General features: G+C 37.5%; 1 protein-coding gene across 4 annotated transcripts; it reads left to right on the top strand.

Annotated features, from left to right (window-relative positions):
- LOC576048 (prickle planar cell polarity protein 3) lies at positions 1-22,094 on the top strand. 4 transcript variants are annotated; one of them, XM_011684108.2, is made up of 5 exons: positions 1-122; positions 14,803-14,980; positions 16,274-16,525; positions 17,710-17,913; positions 18,464-22,094. In XM_011684108.2, the coding sequence occupies exons 2-5, from the start codon at positions 14,849-14,851 to the stop codon at positions 20,009-20,011; spliced, it is 2,136 nt and encodes a 711-aa protein (XP_011682410.2). In that variant the 5' UTR covers positions 1-122; positions 14,803-14,848; the 3' UTR covers positions 20,012-22,094. The 4 variants fall into 4 exon arrangements, with proteins under 4 accessions (XP_011682410.2, XP_781488.4, XP_030828042.1 ...); XM_776395.5 differs by lacking the exon at positions 1-122 and adding an exon at positions 158-379; XM_030972182.1 differs by lacking the exon at positions 1-122 and adding an exon at positions 1,018-2,410.
- The last annotated feature ends 1,880 nt before the right edge of the window (positions 22,095-23,974 follow it).

Genomic DNA, 23,974 nt, shown 5'->3' with positions numbered 1-23,974 from the left:
ATTCTATACTTTTTCATGTTGTAATTGATGTCCCTGCATCTTCAAAGACTCTTCATTCGGGGTGTGTTAAACTTTGAGAGAAAGCTACAAGGCTCTGACTGAATTATCCAGTCTCTAACAGGGTGAGTCTGTAACAAAACGGAGTTGCATGTTTGGCATACTTTTGTTCCTTTGTTTCCTTTTGTTATGTGATAGTCTGGCATTGCCGCCTCATTCATCTTCGTATTCTTTGAAAATAAAACCTGATGAGCCAACATACGAGTCACCTTTAATCTGCTACGATTTGTTAGATAGTTCTTTTCATCATTTACAAGTCGGCATCGGCTGGGCAGTGTTTGTCAGAGAATTTGATGCAGGGATCTTATCAAACACAAGTGCGGTAAGTAAAACTCGGCCATGTTTAACTTGGCAGCCATGTCATTGGTCAGTGTTGGTAGATTGATAATGACATTTGTAAAGTTTGGGAAGAATTAAGTTTGTTTGGCCATCGCTGTGCTGGAGTCATAAAAGAGGCAAACATACCACAATGTACGTCAAAGAGGAGTTTCAGAGAAGAAAGGTCTTGATGTTACACTTTGTTGATACTTTGAAACCATGGTGATGTACAGACATTGACTACACTGGAATTTTGCTCTGCAGTTATCTGGGATATAGTAGAAACAAAAGCAATAATATGTGTGCTAGTCTATTAAGTCTATGAAGATTATTGATCATCCTGGCTACCGTTCTTAAAGAGGTTACACAAAGTAATTTCCATTTTCTATTGAACTGTATCAGATGACAGATTTATTTTTAATTTTTTTACTGTTAAAGCAGTGGTACAGAAATTTTTCATCGTTTGGAATTATTATTACATGTGGTTAAGGTTTCTACAAACCTTAAAAATTAAGTAGGCAAGCTTAATTCATCCACTTCTGCTGACTTACATGGAGAACTTTGCTACCACACATGTCTTGACTTGTTCTTTTATCATCAACTCTAAGTAATTATTTCTTTCTGCAGAAGAAAGATAAGTAGAATGTAAGGAAGACTTGCATTGGTTAATCCATCAAGTATTAGTTGGCATCAATAGTAGAAGAGGATTTGAGTACCGGTATCAGAATACCAACAGAGATTATTCTACAATAGAGATAGATGGCAAGTCTTTGCGCTATAATTGTTTAATAGGAAAATAGGAGTGTTCTGTAAGTAATTGTTCATCTCATTACGTACTATTTGTCCTTATATAAGATTTTAAGATGGTGTGGTATTTGCCCAGGTTGCATTCGCTATCATGTCTGTACAAGACATCAGTGCCGAGAAAAAAGAAGAGAAGTGAAGAGGAGTCATGAGGGATGTCCTCATCAGCTCAAGATTGCCAAATAGCTCGCTATTTCTGATTTGGGAAAATAAAGCCTGAAGTTACAAATCATGTTTTCATTACCTCGAGACTTGACCTTGAAACTCGAAACTCCAGCTTGAGAAAATAGCTTGAGATATTTTGCTCAGCGTTCATGCATAGTACGAGTCTTCGGACTGGTGAAGGCGCACCAGACAAATAGGATATTTTGCAAACTAGCCCAATATATCTTGGGATGATTATCTGAATTGAGGGCTGATGAAAACGTGAATTAGCTGGATAATTTGCGATCGGGATAGTTCAAATAGCGGGATATTTGGCAATCTCAAGCTGATGACGGCAGACCTTTTGAGCTAGTGATCTGTGCTATCATGTCAAGTCTCCACTTGTATCCGACCTGGCCAGTAATCCCCTCTCATAGGAAATCAGAAGAATACAGAGGCTTGAAGCTTGTCCAGCTTTCTCACCTATTCAACCAAAGCCATTGACTCAGGGGTGAACTTCAATGGCCAGTAGAACAATGGCTGGTCAAGGAGATCCAAAGAAATAGACAATGGATGACCAGAGGGGTGTGTAATACCTCTATCCTCCCTGTTGTCCAGGGATAAAATGGTGACAGGATTTAATAGGACGCTGCACAAAAGGTGGGTTCCTTGAAGGTCTAAGGAAGTTAGGAACACTTTACCATGGCTGAATGAAGTCAACCATGTTCTTGATCTGGCAGAGACAACTGAACCCAGCCAGCCGAGACCTACACCTTTGTTCTAGCTCATTTGTTATAGCTGTTGTGGTTGAGTACTTTGTCATTGATCACCAGCTGATGAAGAGGAGGGGCTTGGTGACTCGTGCGTTGGACTGACTCACAGATTGTCCAGCTTTACCTACCTTTCAACTACACCAGAAGGACATTGACATTGCGGAGTTACAACTCTTGTTGTGGATCTAGATTTTGAGCAAGAACTTTAAAAATTCATTGTCTGATTTGAAGAAAAAGGAGAAACCGGAACCAGGTCAGGTGATTTCTTAGAATATCAGAAAAATTGGAAACTTGCAAGACATTCCAACTTGAAGGTATGTGAGAAGACTGATGTTTTTGTCTGTGTTTTTGGATAAAGTTCTCTGAATTAAAAGGAATATTTGGTTCAGAACGATGTATTTTCCTGTTCTCGATTTATCCTGCATGCAAAGATCGTGCAAAGATTAGTTAGTGTTACACTAGGCGCTATATTCAGGTGGGCTGTATAACGTACAGACCACCTTATAATTTCGTTAGAATTGCCTTTATTTATTTATTTATTTATTATTTATTTTTCTTATTTCTAACCACTTTTTTGTTGGCAGGATAACTTGAAAATGGCTCAATCAAAAGCCTTGAAATTTAGCACACATATGTATAGGCATATGTACAAAGCACAATAACGTTTTCAACATTAAATATTACTGATGACGTCATCTAGGCGCCATTTTGTAAAATTTTACGAAAATCAACTTATGATCATATCTTCATAACCAAAAGTTATTTCTTATTCATATTTATCATGATCAAGGTCAATATCCGTCCGGTCAATTTCAGGTCAAAGAACGCGCGCGTGCGCGTACGTCCGCGCGTCAATGCGCGCGCAAAATTTTAAAATGCTCAAAATCGTCTCAAAATCATTTTGCATACGTTTGAGGCCATTTTAAGCATTTTATAAAAAATCGCGCACACGCACATGCGCGCGCGTTCTCGCGCGTAAAACTATTACACAACATAGAATCGCCATTTTTTTTTCTTCATAATATTCTACATATTTTTACAAACAAATAGATGCCATGGTTGTTTCTTTATGACTATTAAAAACGGAATGATCGACCGTTAAACAAAATTTCCGTGCGCGCGAGCTCTTGTAATACATAGCATATATGGGCAAAAACATGCCTATACAAAATACATTGTAGCTCTTTAGAATGCAAGGTGACGCCAATTTTTTTCATATTTTAATAGAGTATGATTCGGAGATATTTGTTCATGTCTCATTTGATCCTCAATTAACTCATGACGTCATCATAATGGCCTCCGAACTCAAAATTCCAATTTGCATATTATGACGTCAGCATATTTATAGAAAATTGATTGTATCTCTGTAAATATTGATCGATTTTCTTCCAAATTTTGATACGTTCTAGCTGAGACAATTTTCTACAGATGCAGTTCTAATTATTCTTTATTTTGACAAAGGCATCATGGCGTATTTTTGCGATTAAAGGAGGCATGTCAATTTTTCACATTTAGCGTGTATTCTCTATGGGACATGACTTTTTTTCAAAACTTGATTCTACATTCCCGTCTTTCGCGAGCAATATCTACGTCGTTTTAGCTTCATTTACGCTGAACTCCGAATATGTTGTAGCTGAGACAAAAAGCTATTTCAAATGTACCCTTTATTTTGTCTCAATTTTTTGTTGGATCAGCCCACCTATACTTGTTCCAAACAAGTATTACAAATCTAGTTTTAAAATCATTTTGATGACTCCAGAACCTTGCAGTACACACCAATACTTAAATGCTTCATGATCAACTTTTTTCTGATCGATTCCACACCGTTTCTTTCACAATGCGATATCATGACCAGAACTCAACTTTATCTTTAAGCAGTGATAATCATAGATTAGCTTTCCCTGCAGTCATGATGATGGCAAGGATACTATTCTATAGCATGTCTCTAATGAGAGTATCCAAGGCTTATCCTTGATACCATGTATATTTCACCTGCTTTCTACAAATGTACCTCAAGTACTATGCAATTGACCCCATCTGTTTCAACAAACTTAGTATGCATTAGCCCTCCTGCATACCATACCTTATCATTTACATTGGCTGGGAGTGTCTTTGCATCCCCCTTACATCACGTACTATGACTCCAAGTTTGATATGGTCTGGCCTCTAACTCAAAGGACTAATATTTATCTCCTGCACGCAGTTAGTTTGACTATTCACCGAGCTGCTTTTGATTGTTTGATCGTCCTTGTGTCAGAAGTATAATGTAAAGATTTGCTACCCCCAACCAAGGAGCTTTAATCATTTGAAGACCCATTTTTCTTTCTTCTTTTATTTTATATCTTTTTGCTTTATCTTACACTGGGGCTAAATGCTCGGGGCTCAGATTTAATTTCTAGGATCCCTCTGTACATTTTAAATTTAATTGATCTGTATTGAAATTTAGAGGCTCTGGTGCACTGTGTCATGAGGCACTGCTTAAATGCTAAATCTTACATAGGTGAACATTTGCTTTATGGAAATTATTCAGCTTTGGCTAGTATTTTGCTCCAAGGTATTTTGGTTACAGTACTATAAAGCTGAAACATATTTAAAATCATAAAATGAAATTGTGAAATTGATTTAGGGATGATAAATCATTGTAAATTATTTTGATATTACTGATTATTGCTTTAAAAAGGAAAATCTCTCTACCCACTTTTTTAGGTTTCAACCTGAACTAAAGTTAGTTCTGCTTTTATGATCTCTGACCTTTGTGTTTACTGTTTAGCGAGTGTAGCATCCATGGATGCAGCTTCTTGGAACCATGGACTTCATGGAGACATCTATGTTTGAAGTGACCAGTTAGTGACCAGTCAGTCAGTAGTGTGGTCAAAGTTTGTTTTTGAGATTAGCCATGGCTATAATGTGCTGTTGACATAGTGGGCTGTTTATAGCAGGGATTTGGGGGTGGACTGCTAACATCCGATTTGATGATGTGAGATCAATCAGAATAGCGACAGACTGGCAGCAGGCAGAAGCCCCATGCCTGGTCAAGCAGACCTAGCTCACTGACCCTCTGGACACTGGACGTACATGCGGAGGAGAACAAAGTGATGACCGACCGACTACTGATTGCCTTTAATGGTATAGTCTCCATGAAAGATGAACGTGTGGAGAATTACAGAGTGATAACTGTCTAGTCTCTGGATATTTTTAATGATTCTGTCTATTTGCATGTAGAACAAGGGGAAAATCCTGCCTGCAGTCATATCTGGCACAAAATAACGGACAGACAGTCACCAGTCTGTATTTTCCAACAAAGACATTACATCTATGCCATCGGTACAACCCTGATTTAGTGTGCATTGGAATGAATATTCAGAGTTTTTGTAGGAGTCCTGATATTTGTGATATTGGGTTCTACAGCTTTTCACTTGCTTTTTGAGATTCTGATTTAGTATTGATCTACCAATTACGAGGTAAGTAAATCCAAGGAGAGATTTAAGTTCTGGTTCATAAGTAATTTAATATCATCTCTTGAACAGCATGGGGGTGTCTTTCTTCTTATGAGCCAAGTCTTATCTACTGAAGATTGAGAAAGACTGCAACTGTTTTTTTCCTCAGTCTGTAGAGTTTTCTTTCTTTCTTCAACTTTTTGTATTTCTTTATAACAAAATTTGATGAAACTACAATGAACAAACCTTGTAGAAGAAATCATGTATTTATTTATCTTTGTATGCTCAGGTATATGGGTAGACATTTCATCATTCCCAGTGTCTATAAGTTTCATCATTTGCTCCCACTTTTCTTCGATGTAGATTAAGAAGATTTATGCATGTTGCACTCTCCATCATGTCACATTTTACCCTTGCTCATGAATGTGTTTATAATAAACCAAATGGTACTTCCAGATATAAATAACAATACGTGGAAACATGTGAGGTATGTACAATGCACTAGAAAGGGAGTCATTAGCCTGAAGCTAATGTCTACGTTGGTCTGCAATATTTGGATCATGCACATGTTTGACACAGATCTTATGGATTGTTGATACTAGATACCCGTATACCTCCTCTCAAAGTCAATACTTTCTTCCTTTACTTTGATTTACCCAGTCTGCTTTGATTAAAGCCCATGTACAGGGTTTCTTCAGATCCTCATCACCTATTTGAGTGAATGCAGGATGTTCTAGATTATAAGCTGCTGCATTTTCTTTTTCTTTTGTTTGGCTGCATTTACACCCTAATTACACCCCTAGACCAAATCGTAATAAACTAGCCCAAACTGACCGATTCTTGGTTATTTGGGATAATTTGATTTTAGTTGTATGTGTTGTCAGTCGATCTGGTGTACGGGTCTTGTCAGTTTGACTGACTGAGTATTACATGTAGGGAGTGCCTAAATGAATGAATGAATACCTGACTGAAATCCATATCTCTTTTTGTTTTCCTTTCTCTCTGTATTCTCTGACATGTACACATTGGATATATCCAGGATATTGAAGTTAAGAAGCTTTCTTTATCTGAATGGGAAACCTGATCCCAAAAGAGTTCCTTATTATTTAATTTTCTATTACTGAGTATGTCTTTTGAAGAAGTACTAAAGATACACTCCCTCAATGGTTCTGTTCAATGTACATACTGCTCTGAACCTCCCACGATCCAAGTCTTTTCTCTTTTGAATCATATTTGTTTCAAAGGTTAGTTTGTACAGTGTATGCTCTAAACTAATTTTCATTAGTAGTGCAATTACTGTAAAGGTTCTCCTTTCTCAGAATAAAGGCCATAATTGTATTGAATATTAGTCTGCAGACATGCTTTCATTAAAGAGGTATTCACCACGATATCACTAAAAGCTTTCATCTTTTCAATTCTCCTCATTTGTCTTTGATTAGAAATTAAATACACTCAACTCCTAAACATCAAAGACCTTAGTGTTCAAATCAAAGAACATACCATGAGATGAATTTGCACTATTCATTAACCGTGCATGAACTCAATTTGACCATAATGATAATAGATATGCTCTGCTCTGTGCTTTGTATAGTCACTTTGATTGCCTTCTCATGGCACACAGTAGAGAAGCCTTCTGCAATGAAAGCCTCATCAATGTCAGTTTCGTTTCACTCATTTAGGGAATAATGGCAGTCTACCAGTCACTTAACGGATTAGAGAGTGAAAGGGAGGGGTGGGTCGAAATTAGGAAAGTGATGAAATATGTGAATCTCTGGTCTCACAAAGAGATGGTGCATTTCCTTTTTCCCTGGAGCAAGTAACATATCTAAAACACAATTTTTTTTTTAAAAGCTTGTCTCCAATTGCCTTTCGAATCATGGAAGAATGTTTACACCTTGTTATGTCTTCTTCCTGCATTTCATTACATCCTTGGGTTTCCTCAACATCCAGTGGGGGTGAAGTCAAACTGATGAAGTATATGGATGTCTAGAGCCTAGACTTAAAAAATGATATTGCATTTTCTTATGGTTTCTGCCCTAAAGCCAGCATCACAAAACTTCATTCATCATTTCCACTCATCATGCCCATCAAATTTAGCAAGAATGCTAAAAATCAGTTTTGTCGTCTTTTTGCATTTCATCACATACATGAGTTCATAAAGATGAATGAATCCCAAAACTCTCATTATGCACGATCATGTCCATCAAGATTACACACCACCACCCGTGCAATATTGAAGCTGCCTGAAGCCGTAGTAAGTTACAGGCTCCCTACACCGGTGGAGAAATAAGAAATTCATTCTTTCGTTTCCTGAAAAGAAGGGTAATAATCGTGGTGTGATTCAGGCAGTTTATCTGTTTCTTCTAGCGTCTATGCCACGGCGCTAATTGCACGTCCAAGGTAAGATGCGATAGCTTTGCGCCCCTCCAATATGACACTCAAGTGTTTTGGCCCTTGGCTGCATCTCATATTTCTCAGACGATGGTGGTTCATGCATGGTGCGCTCTATAATCTCCACTCTTCCTTTTTATTTGAGGGGTCATTTGGTATTTGCACTTTCATTGTCTACCCCTCTGTTTGTTCGTAGATTTCTGCCCTGCTTTAGGATGCTCATTCTGGTTTGTTTTATTTGTTTTTTATTATTAATGAGTGAAATATGGCGTCTTCTATCACTTTTGCTCTAAAATGTGGAACAAATATAGAAAGTGCCCCAAAGGGCTAGGATATACCACCTTACTACAGAAATTCCAGAAGGAGTATCGAGAAAGAAAAAGAAATAACAATCATAACAACAACACAAATAATAGAACAAGTTATGCAATTTTCATTACAAGATCCTCTTATGAAAGATACTGGAATTCATGTACCGTAGGTCCATTGAAATAATTTATGCCATGAAAAGACAAAAATAGTCTTTTCATGGCATAAATTATTTCAATGGAAAGAGTGGGTTGTGGTGTTATTTTTGCTTTTTTGTAATCTTAAAACTCCAAATAGTTGGTGTATAGCCTGCTTTTTATCAAATACATACTTTGACTTGTGAATAATTAAGCCATTTAATGTATTGCAAAATTGATAATACACAGTTTTCAAAGGTTTTTTAAAGAATTTTTGATAAAATGTTTATCATCTTGTACTTCTACTACAGTGTACGTTTCAAGCCTTCCTGTACAAACTTTGTTAGCTGACCTGTCAGATTCAAAATATTGACCCATTCCAGCTCGAAATGGAAAGTGTAGACCTCGGTGTCACTTTCACATGCCACTCAAACGTTAGGGATAATATGAGAGAAGCGGGTGGCTGAGTGGGTGTTATTAGGCCAATATTGGCCAGTCAAGAGGTAGTGAATATCATAAATAGTAGAAAACGTTTTTACCCCCCCCCCCCCAAATCGTTAGTGCTTCTCTCCCCCCTCTCTCTCTCTCTCTCTCTCTCTCTCTCTTTCTCTATTTACATATATAAACATTTTAGTAGTTTGGATTTTAAGTTTTAATTGTATGGGTTAAGTTATGATCGAATGATAGAAATATTGACCATACAATCAGTCAACCAAAGTATTTGAAAGGGTGGAAAGTGTGCTATATTTTAATCCTGAAATGTCATATTACGAGGAGTCTTATACATTCTTCCTGTAGCTCCCAAAATTTAACTGTTCAATAACATGTATGATTCAGAATCTCATACAGAATACTCTATATCTTATATGCTGCTGATGCACTCTTTATGAATGATGATGGAATGTAATCTGAATGATTGATGTGTGTTCGTTTCTTTGAAATGGCTAGATGCTGTGATGGAGCCTTCCATTTCCATCATCATTACTTGCAGCTGTGCTGCATCAACTTCCACGATTTTCAGCATCTCCTGATAATCCATGCTGACCATATCAGCTGCAACCAGCCCAAGCTAGCTAACATCTTTATATACCCAATGTCAAAATGCGTATAATTTTGTATAGTGCTATTATAAAGTTTGTAACCGCAATATTTGCTAGTCTTCATAAGCAGACTGTGTTTGTCTTTCAAAGTGCAAATTAAAGATGTGTGGAGCTAAGAGAGCAGTTATGTGAACCATTATGAAGGCTTTATAATTTAAATGTCTCAATTATTCTTTCTTCTATATGAAAGTCACATATGTCTTGAATATATATTGGAGTTTGCCTGCAGGGTTTGATAGTATAGGGTTTTGGTGTGGAAGCTAGGATAATATTGTAGTGATGATGAAGTGTAATTTGAGGTCAATCCATTCTCTTTCACCCGCAAGCTAGGATAAGATCTTTTTTGGGCACCCTTCCACAAAATACAAAAGAGCCTTACAATAAATGGAGCCTTTATAGTGGGGAGTGGAGGGCAGATTGACTTGGAAAAAAGGGAATTTTTAGAGCTCGAAATACCCCGAGTTGATTGAAATTGATTCTTAGTTGAGCCCAGGAGGGATTGAGGGGAAGAATCTGCTTTGTATGTACACATAAACATTTGTCACGAGGGGAAATAGATCGTGCCTTCGAGGGCCAGAGGTGGGATGCACTTTTTAAGCTCAAAATTTGCACCAATTGTGTGGTTGTCACCTGACAGATAGGAAAATAAATATTTCAGTCTGTACTGTAATACACGTCTATTTATGCATGTGGGTGTACTGTTCAAGTAGACATCCCATCCAAATGATATTAGAATGTAAATTATGCATGCAGGCATTATTGTAGGATAAATAGCTGCCAAGTGCCAACCATTCCTATTTTGGAGGAAGGATTCCTATTTTTTCATGTTCAAACTATTTTTTTGAAACCTAAATTCCTCTCTTTTTTCTGAAATTGTCTGTGTGCAAACTATATAAAAAAAATTCTTTAGAGATTCCTAGTTTAAAATAACAAGTTATGCAGTCCATCGCCTTCATGGATTGCTTGTGAGAAAAGTACCTGTGGGGTATATACATGTATCTCTACTGTTTGTGCATGCTCATCCCAGAAGTGAACTTTGTGGAAGGGATGATTTGGATGTCGAGGTATTATCCAAAGCATTAGCAGAGGCATGCAGGGGTTGGTCCATTGAACCTCCACCTAGGGACCTCCAGATACCCATGTCTAGCTGTGCCCTGATGATTGACCTGTCTTCTGCTGATAGTAATACACTGGTAAGGCGGAGTTCAACACACTGCTCAGGCAGCCAGCAGACTCCTTTGTGTTGAGAATGTCAGCACTGCAATTATCTGATTAGCCATATTATTGGAATAAATTGCTTAATCAGTTCAATTCCCAGGTGAGTCGCTTTCCATATGTCTGGATGTTTGTTTCCGTGGACGTCCAAGTTTGTAGCTCATGCTTTCTGCAAGAGTACGATCACAGCACTTTAGTTGCATCTATTCTATGTTACATACATTCTTTACATGTATTGGATAAGGATATACAAGTACAAGTACACATTTCTCCCTAGTTTTGCAGATTAGCAAAATAGAGACACAAAGTAAAGTAGTGAAAGTATCAAAATATTTGCACAAAAAAAAGAATCATTTGAAGTGAGGTTTGTGAGCTGAGGCATGAACATTGACATATTGGATAGGTAAAAAGGGAAAAACCTGCAGCACTACAGTATTCAAAATTTTTGATTCAGCCTTCAACCCTAGACCGCACTTATATATTTTACATGAGATTTTATCAGGAGAACCTCTTTTGAGTTTTGTATGCCTCACGCAGACTGCCTTATACATAGTAATGAGAATTATAACATGAAGACATACATTGTGGGTCCAATTTGTTACTCCCAATGGGGGAAATGCCAAGGGCGCAAATATTAATAACTAAAAGCCAGCATGAAAGTCAATGAGGTGGGACCATGGGTATTATGTGACCCCTTTGAGCCTTTAGAAGTATTTGCTATTCAAGTCATGCATGTGCAGTTACTGTGTGAGTCACTTTGTTCAAAATGAACTCCTGCCTGCCTGCAGAAAACAATTGGGAGTATACTGAAAACACAAGTTTATTTTTGGGCAAGACCTACTGGTTGGTGTATATTTCGACCAACATGGAGCATAATTATTCTGTTTTGAACTATAATGCCTTCTGTCCTCATGGGCTATTTTGCTATATTTTGTTTGTATGTAAAACGTACAAACTAGGAATTGAACACTCTATTTGAGCTTTGTTTGGCAATTTTGCAAGTTTTGTTATGCTTGACAGATATTTGTACTTTCCAACCGTGCAGTTCTAATTAGACACTTTTGTTCCACTTCAAAATATTTACCTACCCTCCCTTTAAAAAAACCTGAACCCCCCCCCCCTTCCAAAAACACACACCAGAAAACAATATAAAATGGATGAATTCTTGGTTTTGCACAATGAAGTCCAATTTACATTAATGGTATGTCTGTTTAATGAAGACATGGTTTTTGTTTGTTCTGCCCGCTCCTTCATAGTCATTATAAACTGATTTTAGTAGCCTTATTTCGTGAACAAGTTCTTGTACCACCCCTTCCTTGATAGCAGAAGACAAATGTAATTGTATTCTCCTTGACATTTATCAAGGATTGATGAAGGCTATTTCTCCCATTAGCCTCATCAGTGGACCGAATCTAAGAGTCAGGAAGCTAGAGACATAGATGGATCCTGATAAACCAATGAGTTATTGAATGGCAGGACGAACATCTCTCTTTAATGATGTCTTTTCATTAGTGAAATAATTAGATCGTGACCTGATGTGGTTAACTTGAGATGGATATCACTTTAGGATAAGGATCGTTCATCTTGTCTTTCTTTAACTACCCCCTTCAACTCTTCAATGTAATGGAATGCCATTGAATACTCAGACGAAGATCTACTTATTCTGTGCAATTAACGTGACCGGAATAAGATGAAGGTTTAATCACTCAAGTATAAGAATGCTACAGTGTATGTCATACAATACATGCTGGTATATGCTTTAAGAATTATTTTCATAAATCAGACATCTTTTTCTTTCTTCCAATTTTGCGTAAATGACTACCCGGTAGTTGAAAATACCAGAAGTAATAATTTATCTGAACTTGTGAAGAAAAAGTATAATGTTCTCAGAGTTAATGTATCGCTCTCAGTTCTTACTCAACGTAATTGAAAAACATACTGCATGCAGGATCTTTGTTTGCATAGAAGACGAAGGTTAAAGACAAAGTAATTATCTCTGCCTTGGGCTTGTACTTGTACATATTTACACGTCTTCCAAGGTTGAGGAGTCTTCCTTTTTCATTTGAAGAACCTAGCATCGAAGCAGGTCTTCCTTCACCCGTCATCTCCGGTGTTTTGGATCCATCCCATATCAGTGCTTGATCACCTTCCCCAGCTGTATGGCCATCGATACATCATCCTATTACGTTTCCAATCTACTAAACAGGGGTCCTCTACAAACCCCTTGGAGGATGGGAGGACAGAGGAGGGGCACTTTGCTATTTGGTAATTCATCTATCTCCCAGCATCCTCTCTGCATAGATCTCCCAGCATTCCCTCTCTGTTTGCTTGGCAGACGAGCATCGATTGATCAGCTATCATCCAGGAGCATCTTTCTGTCTCCCATGGCTTCCTCCCGTTGTCTAGATATCACACCCTAGGGGTACTGGAGGTATAGGTTACCACCGCTGTAAGAGTGTTGGTTTGGGGGAGGAGGCTAGCTTTGTGTATACTTTGGTAATATTGAGTTTGTGCTAGCTTGTGACGAAAGCTTGGTTACTTCATAGATAACTTTGAAAAATGATTTACCCAGAGTTGCTCTTTGATATTGATCTATGGATGAAGTTGAAAAAGAAATGGATATTGTGAAAGAACACAGTGGCAGAAGCTTGGAGACAGTGACCCAACTTTGTGCATGCATGTAGTTTCCAAAAAGATTGAGTGTTGCAACATTCTTGCATTGTGTTGAGAATAGAGTTTCCAAATTTGTCTCATGTTTCTCTAAAGTTCAGCATGGTTTAGGGGCTACCCTAGTTTTCCATGAATAAATGAGAGAGATGATACGGCTTATTTTGCTGAACATAGTTCTCAAAATGCATAGTCAAGAAAACTCTGTAACTGATTCTATGTGTTATGTAGTGAACTTGGTCTATACATGTTTTTGCCACATAGCCTCATACATTTTACCCCATATTGTATTGCATGCTACAAGGGAGCTGGTAGCAGTATAGGTTGTTTATTCCCTCTCCTATGTCTCTAATGTTAATGTAGAGATGACGTGTTGACTGGAAGAAGAAGGATAAATTGCATTTTTATGACTACGAGACAATGTTCTATGTGCTTCATGGCTGCGCAAGGCTCCAAACATGGTGCCTCTGATGCATTCAATTTAGCTATCCCTTTGCCCATAAATTGAGCCATACCCTTTCCTATATCCCTGCTCTAAATCCCCATCAGTCTAGCCCACACCCCTCCTTCTCGCCTCTCCCAAGTCCCTTTTGATTGTCTTCTTGATAGCCCGGCATTAGACCTGTTTCAGAGTAATAGCTTTCCAAATGAGATAGGACTGCTCATTTTCTCTTCCCCGACAATCTCAAATTGAGTTTTATCCTACGTCTTGACGTCCTGCGCCTGATGGGCGATGCTATGATGCAAACATTACCCTCTCTCTTTGTGGTGACGATTTCATTTTGTTCATTTTGTGGTCGATCGGAATTATGATGGAATAGTTTGGCTGGAATTGATACAATAATGGAATTTCTTCATCTTCAAATCATGTTTTGTGTTTTCATTCCATTTCAATGCCTCCTCATTTCTACTATATACTCTCACACTCCATGAGTCGCAAATGTGTCCACTTCAAAGTATGATTTGTCTGTTTGTTTTTGCTTCCTCTGCAATCAGAATTTTTACCTTGTAAAAATGTCATCAACAACTTGAAATCAAGACATTTCCATTTTGACTTCTGCCCACACAATCTTCATGTTTAGCCTCAGGAGAATATCATATTGCTCTCTTTTGTTCTTCATGAGTCAGTCGCATTTTGAGTGCTCTCCACAGAAAACCTATCATTGTGTTTTTTTTATATTCATAGTGCTCGGTTTACTTGCAAAATTCTTGGCAATGTTCTTCAAAGGGGATGTATAATTCGATTTTATGATAACCATATTGATTATATAATATTTGCCTCTTTGAAGGAATATTCTCTTACTCTGCTTTTTATGAAAACACATGGTTCATATACTGATGTCTCCAAGTTGCCTTTTATCTGTTCGCAGCTTTTCACTAAAAATGTTTGCTTTCTTAACTAATATTAATATTGTATCTCTTTCTCTCTCTCTTATTTTCTTGTTTACAGGAAGATTTGTTTGCACTGTAAGTGTCCACGGGAGGACCACATCGTGATGGCGGTGGACCAAGAGAAAAATGTCAACCGGATGATGACGGACTTCCAGAGAAGCTCTGCATCTGATGATGATAGTGGGTGTGTCTTGGAGGAGTACACATGGATACCACCTGGGCTCAAACCGGATCAGGTAAGACCTTGTGCTCATAGATCTATATCTAAAGTCAAAACTCTTTCTGCACATTTCATTCTGGCCATTTTTTTAAAACTTTGTATTTTACAGAATATATGGGGATCCAATATTTGAAAAGATGGTTGGTACTACAAAATCGGAGAATAGCATTGAAAAGAGACATAACTTGAGCTTTTCGACTTGCACTCATCAGAGTTAAATGCAAGAATGAAACAGAAAGCCGAAATTGATCAATATAAACTTTTAGTTTCCGTTTATATTGATCTATTTCAGCTTTCTGTTTCATTCTTGCGTTTTACTCTGATGAGTGCAAGCCGAAAAAAGCCTAAGTTATGTCTCTTTTCGACGCTATTCTCCGATCCAATATTTGATGATCATTTTGCAGGCTAAATGGGTTAAACCAAGTGGTATCCCTGTTTCAGTTTTTATATGTAGAAAATAATATTTTAATAGAATGCTCTTGATGAAATGTTGTTGTGTGGTCATTATTCAATGATGCCAGAAACAAAACCAAAAAAATTGTCGATGGCCATAACGAAAGATTTACGTTATTGTAATCATGTAATTAATTAATATGTCCAACATCATTTTCATTTTTGTAATTAATTTATTTGTCTAGCATCATACAAGGTCACCGCTTTATGTCCGATTTTATTTCATGTTGGTATATATGGATGAAATGAATTAATCTAATGAAGAGACATAGATGGAGGCTGCTAAGGGATACGCCAAGAAAATCTAAGAAAGACCCTAGGGCAGGCACGTACAATTTTACAAAAAAAGCAGCTCCTTTTTAGGTTGAAGGATTTTTTGGGGTATACCATTCTAGTACCACAGGAAAGACAGAAATGGAGCCTTTTTCGTGGCCTTATGGGGCCACTTCTCTGATGCATCCAGCCCGATAATTCAATACCCAGGGACTTCCATCAATATCACTGTTTCTGTTTGTAGGTAATGAAAGGGTTCCTCAGTCATGTTTTGTTTATGAAGGAATACATATCATTTTGATATCTCCGTGCTATGTTTGAGAATATCTTTCCTGGACTTATCCATAATTCAAAAACTACTCTCTACAGTATCATCAGTGTCCTTGCAGATGCATTTGAGAATCTCTGTTGAATATCCTGCATGTCTCAATGACTCCATAATAATCATAATAATAATAGCGAACATTTATAATGTGCCATGTCTGTCAAAAATGACACTCCTGGCGCAGTTGTGTGAAAATTGTATAATTGTGGGCATATGACCATAAGTGATTCAATAAAGAAACCAACAATGTCCTTGCAGGTTCATCGCTACTTCTGCAGCCTACCCGACGACAAGGTTCCATACGTGAACAGCACTGGGGAGAAGTTCCGCATCAAGTCGCTGCTGCAGCAGCTTCCGCCTCACGACAACGAGGTCCGGTACTGCAACGGTCTGGGAGAGGATGAGAAGAAAGAGTTAAGGATGTTCAGTAGCCAGAGGAAGAGGGAAGCACTCGGCAGAGGAGCAGCCAGACCCATACCTATCACCCTGTCAGCAAGTATTTGTAACCAGGTTAGTCATCGACTATCTTTTCTTACAAAGAGTTACGGTTGATCCAAATCAATCGTAAGTCCTCCAATCAACCACAAATTTACAGTCTCTTATCTCTTATGAACATGGTTGCAATTGATATCAATAGCAAATAAGTTGCTATTGATATCAACTCTTTGTAAGACGGGACCCAGATAGTGTTTAGAAAGTTTGGATGGATTAGTTGGTTCTATTAAGACATTGCTCATGCAAATATCGCTTTGCAAACACCACTTTGCATTTTAACACCATCCAAATTGTTAAACACAACCATGGATGGTATAGAACAGAAGTTACATTTGTGTGATCAAGAAAACACCTCAGGTTTTTTTTCTTACACAAATTTATGCATATACTGAGATTTTATATTATTTTAGTGTAGCCCTCATGCTCACATATGATTTAATAAGTTTGCCTAGACTTGCCCATATGTTCATTAATAGGTCACTGCCCTTGTTTAACCTTTGGTTTGTATCCTGTCTGGTGTTATCCTTTTGATATAAGATCAAGTATCAGATTCCCTCTCCAAACACTACGTAATCCCAGGTGTGAAATATCTAACATTCTTACCACTCCCTCATTACTGCATCGTCTGTTCAGAGCAAGAAGGCTGTGCATTCTGAGTTGAAGTATATGAGTTAATGCCCTTCTGGCTTTAGAACACTCTCACCTATCCCTCTTGATTATATCATCTGTTGTTAAAGAGCCAGAAGGGTTTTAATTGGACAAGGTGACCTTCTGACTTGTGGGATTGTACAGTGTAGTTTACTCACCTGTAAATAACTCATTAAAGAATTTTGAACATGTTTCTGCCTCCTGGATCAAAGTGGATAGATTTTCTGCATGCTAATTAAAAAGCCTTTTGGGGTAATATCCTCACTCTTCAAAAGGGTTTCTTGTTTGGATCATTAAACAGTATCTATAACAAAGAATATACTTCAGACCTGCAGTAGATACCAGTGCACCTCCTGCCTCCAAACTTAAATTATCATACCTGAAAATGAACATAATTAAAAGAATTAAAAAAATATTGTTATGTAAGAAGAGAGAGAGTTAGGAAAGTTACATCTTGGAAACTTGTTTAAGCCATGCAGAAAATTATGTTTATATCAATTGAAGTTATTAACCTATCAAAATGTCTTCATTTTTCTTTCTTTTGACTGCAGTGTGGTGGTGGGATCAGTGCGGGAGACATTGCTGTGTTTGCATCACGAGCCGGTCACAATGCATCATGGCATCCTGGTTGCTTCGCATGCTCTGTGTGTCAAGAGCTCCTGGTGGATCTCATCTATTTCTACAGGGAAGGCAAGGTCTACTGCGGAAGACATCATGCAGAGTCCCTCAAACCTAGGTGTGCTGCTTGTGATGAGGTGAGTAACAGGGGGTGAAGGAGAAGGGATGGGGGAGGAGTGGGGTGGGGATTGGTGTAAGGGGGCTTTAGAGAAGAGTTGAATGGTATAAAGATGGGGCACTCAAGTGAGCTGAGGTTTTACAAAGGAAGTGAAGGCTGTAATTAAAGGTGTTGAATGATAACCCAGAAGTTGATGTATACTACCAATGATATCAAAATCTATAAAAGATACTTTGATATTTTATACAAATTGAATACTTTTATATGCTTTTGTTTTTGGTGGATAGGAATACAAAACATGTATGAAGTCTCTTTTACCACAAAATATAGTTGCTGATTGGCTTATAGTGGTTCATGATCTTGAATGTTTTTCTGGGTATTATGAAATGTAGACATTACAAATTGTACCATATTTTGTAATCGGTCTTGGGGTGTGGATGTATTTGTTAAATTTTTTAGAAAATATCTCCACAGGTTTATTTAGACAGTTAATTACTCTTTAAGTCATAAAAGTCTAACTAAGCTCAGAACTAATTCCTCTATTATGTCCTCTATTTTGTAATTTTCAGATAATCTTTGCAGACGAGTGCACTGAGGCAGAGGGTCGTAGCTGGCATATGAAACACTTCTGTTGCTTCGAATGTGACACACAGTTAGGAGGTCAACGTTATATCATGAGAGAAGGACACCCTTATTGTTGTCATTGCTTTGAAAGTCTCTTTGCAGAGTACTGCGATTCTTGCGGAGAGGCCATCGGGGTCGACCAAGGTCAAATGTCACACGAAGGCCAGCATTGGCATGCAACAGAGAAGTGCTTCTCATGCTGTACATGCCATAGGTCGTTGCTTGGGCGACCATTCTTGCCAAAACATGGACTCATATACTGCAGCAGTGCATGCAGTCGAGGAGAATTTGGAGGGAAAGACGGCAAAGAGACCCTGCATATCGCCAAGGATAGTAGGACTGATAATGAGAGTAGGAGTCGGAGACCGATTAATCTTGATGAATTGAACCTGGACAATTTGAGTGTTGTTGCTTCCGATACAGGCAGGGAAACATCCCTCAAGAGGAGCAAAGACATGTCGAGGAGATCATTACCAGATCTGAGAAATGGTTCTTCAACAGACTACAGTAGACCTAGGAGTGCAATGCAGGACAGACGAAGGAAAGCAAACAGTTCCTCTTCGCAAAATCTGTCCGTGCACAAAGGTCAGAGACTTGATCAGAAGGGTCGGCCACAACCTCCACCAAGACATCCATCTCACACGCAGGTGGATGCCAGGATGCAGGGAGGTGCAGTGGATTTCAGAACAGCTACTAACACGATCGGAGGTGCAAGGTCTATGCAGGCATCGACTGTGAGCACTCCTCAGCATAAGAGATATCAGACACCATACACTGCACAGCAACAACAGCCGCATCAGAATGGAATGAGACCAGATGCTCTGAGACAGGATGCTCTTAGGTACGAACAGCAGCAACGGGGGCAGGTGCCACACCAACAGCAGAACCCACACCAGCAGCAGCAGCAGAACCCACACTTTAATTCCTATGGGAGGAACGAGAGGCAAGGTTTTCCTGAACACAGGTACGAAGAACCACACAAGAACAACCGGCTCCGCAGCGAGAGCCACCACACCAAACTTTGTGACAATTACGAAGAGCTTGAGCCTGTATCGCACCACAAGGACATGCAGAGGAGAGCTTCGATCAAGTCGGAAGGGGGCGATCGCTACAGTCCGAAGAGGAGGCCCAACGAGCATATGTCACGGTCAGCCTCTCACTTTGATCGTCGTGCTGATACCTATCACTCTGAGAGGGGTCGGGATGGTCAGTACGGATCTCAGAGGATGACAAGAACTGTCTCTTCTCATATGAAATATGATAAATACAACAGGTATGAGGATGACGACTACTCCTCCTCTTCCTCTGATGATGATGATGACTACTTCATCAGCTCCCGGAGTTCATTCATCAACGCAGGCCCCAAGATCCGATATGTTGAAAGGGGTCCTGCTAGGGTACAGATCAACACCCTTCCCACTGTACATTATCCCAAAGATGGCAAAAAGAAGAAGTCCAGATCCAAGAAAAAAGGCAACTGTGCCGTCTCCTAAGTGTTAAGCTGAACAAAGATCCACTTCCAAATTTACGTTTTCCATTGTATTCCCAATTTTTATTGACCACCAAAATGACATGGGAGTTCTTTAAATGTAAAGTGTATTCGTAGAGTCAGTTCAAACTAGTATGAAGAGAAAGGATACATACATTTCATCTTGATAGTCATAGTGGTGTTTTAAAAAATCTTTTCTTCTTCATACTTAAACATACATGTAAATCATGATTAAAGAATTATTATTGACTAAATTGTAATCTTTGTTTCTTTTTCTAATGGGTCAATTGAAGAAGAGGGTCTTTCTTGGACAATGGGATCTTTCAAAAATGCATGAAAGGCACCACTAAGTTTGCTCAATCCTTTTTTTTCTTCTTTCCAATTGACTTTTTAAACTGAATTATACATGTATGGCTGAACTTTGGAGTAAAACCATCTCTGAATATAATTTTCTCTTTGGGGGGAAATAGGGGGCAGGGGAGGGGGCCAATACAAATTACATGTATGCAGAGTTTCTGTTGTCACGTATCTCTGCAAAATTGATAACACTCCTATGTAAAATACTAATTAGTGTAGGGAGGTCTATTTGAAGAGGAAAAAACTCCAGAGAATTCAACAAAGAGCAGTCATTTTATCATTTTTTAACAGACTTGCATATCTTGCATATTTCATGTGATACTTTTAATGAAATCATTGAAATTATCATTTTTCTACGCACATGATCATTGCTTTTAAGTGTTCAAATTTGTACAAATCAAGAGAAAATTACCTTCATTTCATGAGTGCAATTTGAATCAGCGTCAATGGGATATTATTATGTTACATAGTTTGTCATTTTACGAGTTGAATGCCATTATGTCGTTATCTCATTGAAAAATTGTATTCTGTAATTGTTTTGATGTTTCAGACAGAGTATTCATTGAGCCAGAAAAATGAAGGACATTTGTAGTTATGATCAGTATCAAAATAAATATGTTATGATCCTGATCATCATTTTATGCTCAAATCACCTTCATGCAAATTTGTTGTAAAAATACAGACAAAATGAATACTTATCATATGGATACAAGATGATATTGATAATTTCACCCATAATTTGCTTATTGATTTATTTCTTGGAAAAAACAAACTGTGCTGTGAATATATTGCAATTTATTAACTGAAATTAGAGAAATCTGAAAAATTGATTGTTGTGTTACAATACTCGGCATAGACTTTATTGATATATTATTTTTCTCTTTTTTTATATCTTACAAAATTAATATGGGAGTAGTAAGCGATCATGGTTAGAATTCTCTTGCTTGCATACCTTATCATATTCAATCACTTTTGGTGGATATATGAAGGAATTCATGAACATTTAAAAATGTATTTCAAACAGGTAGGTTGATATCCGCCCTGTGTATTCCAGTCCTGTTTTTGTACTTAAGAACAGTACTATTACAGTTCCATCCTTTATTAAAGCTACCACTGTCCATTCTTAGTATTTATTTCGGCAAATGCCGTCTAAACCTTGATGAACATGAAATTCAAAACTAACGACTAAGATATATTGGCATCTGTTATATAGATGTATAGTTTGCTAGAATAGCATTTAATGTTTGAAGCTATTTGCTGTCATGTGCGAGTGCATCATATGGTATTTGTAAGTTTAATAGTAACAACTTTCCATTCGTAAATTATCAACTCTTGTACATATATACATACAGAAGAATTATATAGTTCATGATGTACATGTACATATACAATGATTTTATGGTAAATACATGTATCTGTTCTTGTAAATTAAGAGTATGTGGGAGCTTGGGATATTAAGTAAAATTTGAGATAAAATATTTGGCAGTATGATGTAGTTGAAAGTTATGGCAGCCAATATTAGGAATATTTACTATCAATATGTATTATGAACCAAAAGTAATTTATAATATATGTTCATATTGTTGATGATTTTAGAAGCTGTTTATGTTATTTTAGTGAAATATTGGTGCTTTTTTTAATGCTCCATCTTTTTCCATTTAGTTTTTCCAGAAGTATGCAGTCGGTGAAATGGCAAAAAAGAAAATAAATTCACAATTCATCAGTTTAAAGAAATGCTCTTCCTTAGTATTCTGTATAGTTCTACTAAAAAATCTGTGGTGAATAAACGGTGATTATGTTGATGATATGATGATGTTGCTAATGATAATAATTATAAAATGTTTTGTTGAGAACTTGATATGATGCATGACAGCGATGCTGATGGTGGTGCTGATTAAAATAACAGAACTAGCCATTTTTTTTAATAGGCCATTTTCGTAATGTAATACAATTGAATGCATACTTCTTTGTGAAGTGCCTTGTTACAAATTATTCATGGTTACAGTTGAACCTGTCTGAGCGGCCACCTCCATATAAAGGTCACCTCTCTATAGTGGTCATCTGTATTGCTTCCCTCTAGGAGGAAACTTGTTTTGAAGAACCTGTCTACAAAGGTCACCTGTTTACAGTGGCCACTTTTTTTGCATTCCCCTTGGGTAGCCTTAAGACAGGTTTAAATGTAATTGTATTTCAATAGTCAGAATGCCAATTTCCATACATTATGTTAGGTATGGCAATTTATGTTTGTCCTTCGTACTAACAACTGACGTATACAATTTATTTGTATTCTGACTATTGAAATACAATTACAAATACAGTCAAACCTGTCTATAGCGACCGCCCAAGGGAAGCACAAAATGTGGTCTTTGTAGACAGATTCCTTCAGTGCATGTTTCAAAGGGAAACAAAAAATGTGGCCTTTGTAGACAGGTGGTCTTAGTAGACAAGTGGTCACTTAAACAAGTTTGACTGCATATACAAATGCATGTTTTCGTAACGGGTTAATGCAATAATTTGTATTGAGGCACTTGACAAAGATGTTTGTAATGAATTTGATATTACACAAATAGACCATTACATCTAGTTATCCTATTTGTCCTCGCAATGCTGGGCCAAATTCCCGTTTCGAGGGGTCAGTGACACAAATACGTAACTCCATTTTGGCCACTATGAGAAAAAGTGGGTTATGTGTCACTGAGCACTTGGGCCTTAAGGAGTCAAGTCTGTTTCACTAGCCATAGTATTTGTGCTTCCTGGAAAGTCCACATTTTTCTGAACGTTTTGATATCAAATATGGTGCTCATTTTGGCAAAATATGGAGTTATGTCTTTGTGTCACTAAACCCTCGATTTTATATCTTGCACTCTATACAGAATGATTGAGCATTTGCTCATCTACGAATAGTGCACTTCAATTGAATATTATATTTCAACAATTACAAGAACATCTCCACAGAATGACACGGTCCAATACAAAATTCATACCCAAAGTAGAATTCTAGTAAATTCTCTATAAGCGACAAATACAAAGAAACAGAAATGTAAGATCACGATTTTAGGTGAGAAAGATAATAACATCTTTTATTCATTGTTTTCTCAAATTTAGCGGCCTCGATTGGATTCAAATCACCACCAAACAAAAGTACATGGCATTTATTTTTCTTTTCTTACAAACACAGTATGTTACAGAAATGGGAATAGTTGGTCACAACCAGAAACGGCACACTAATGCTTTCACCATATAAACATTTCTTATATTCATATGAACGCTAATATACAAAAGAAATACATGAGAAATAAATAATGAATTGGAAAATGATTGTTAGCTAGGTAGCAAGCAACGCGTGAAGAAAATGAAAAGTAGAAAAATTATTAAAATTTGTAAATGCCGTCTCAACACAGCTGTTATATAGGTTTGTGCAATGATTTGGATGAAAAGCAAGCTATGCAAATATACTAAATATAACTAGATCCAATGAACAATATGGCAAAATGTACAGGTTTATTTCTATAAAATTCTGTGTACAATTTGATCGGGCTCCTCATAGAATTGTCCAACATACGACAAAAGATGGCGCTCTTCCAATAACATAGCATATAACATCAATTGA

Source organism: Strongylocentrotus purpuratus, unplaced genomic scaffold, assembly GCF_000002235.5.
Source record: "Strongylocentrotus purpuratus isolate Spur 01 unplaced genomic scaffold, Spur_5.0 spur5_scaffold_6, whole genome shotgun sequence".
Classification (NCBI taxonomy): Eukaryota; Metazoa; Echinodermata; class Echinoidea; order Camarodonta; family Strongylocentrotidae; genus Strongylocentrotus; species Strongylocentrotus purpuratus.
The sequence above is the reverse complement of the archived record's forward strand: the minus strand, read 5'-3'. Positions and strand labels throughout refer to the sequence as shown.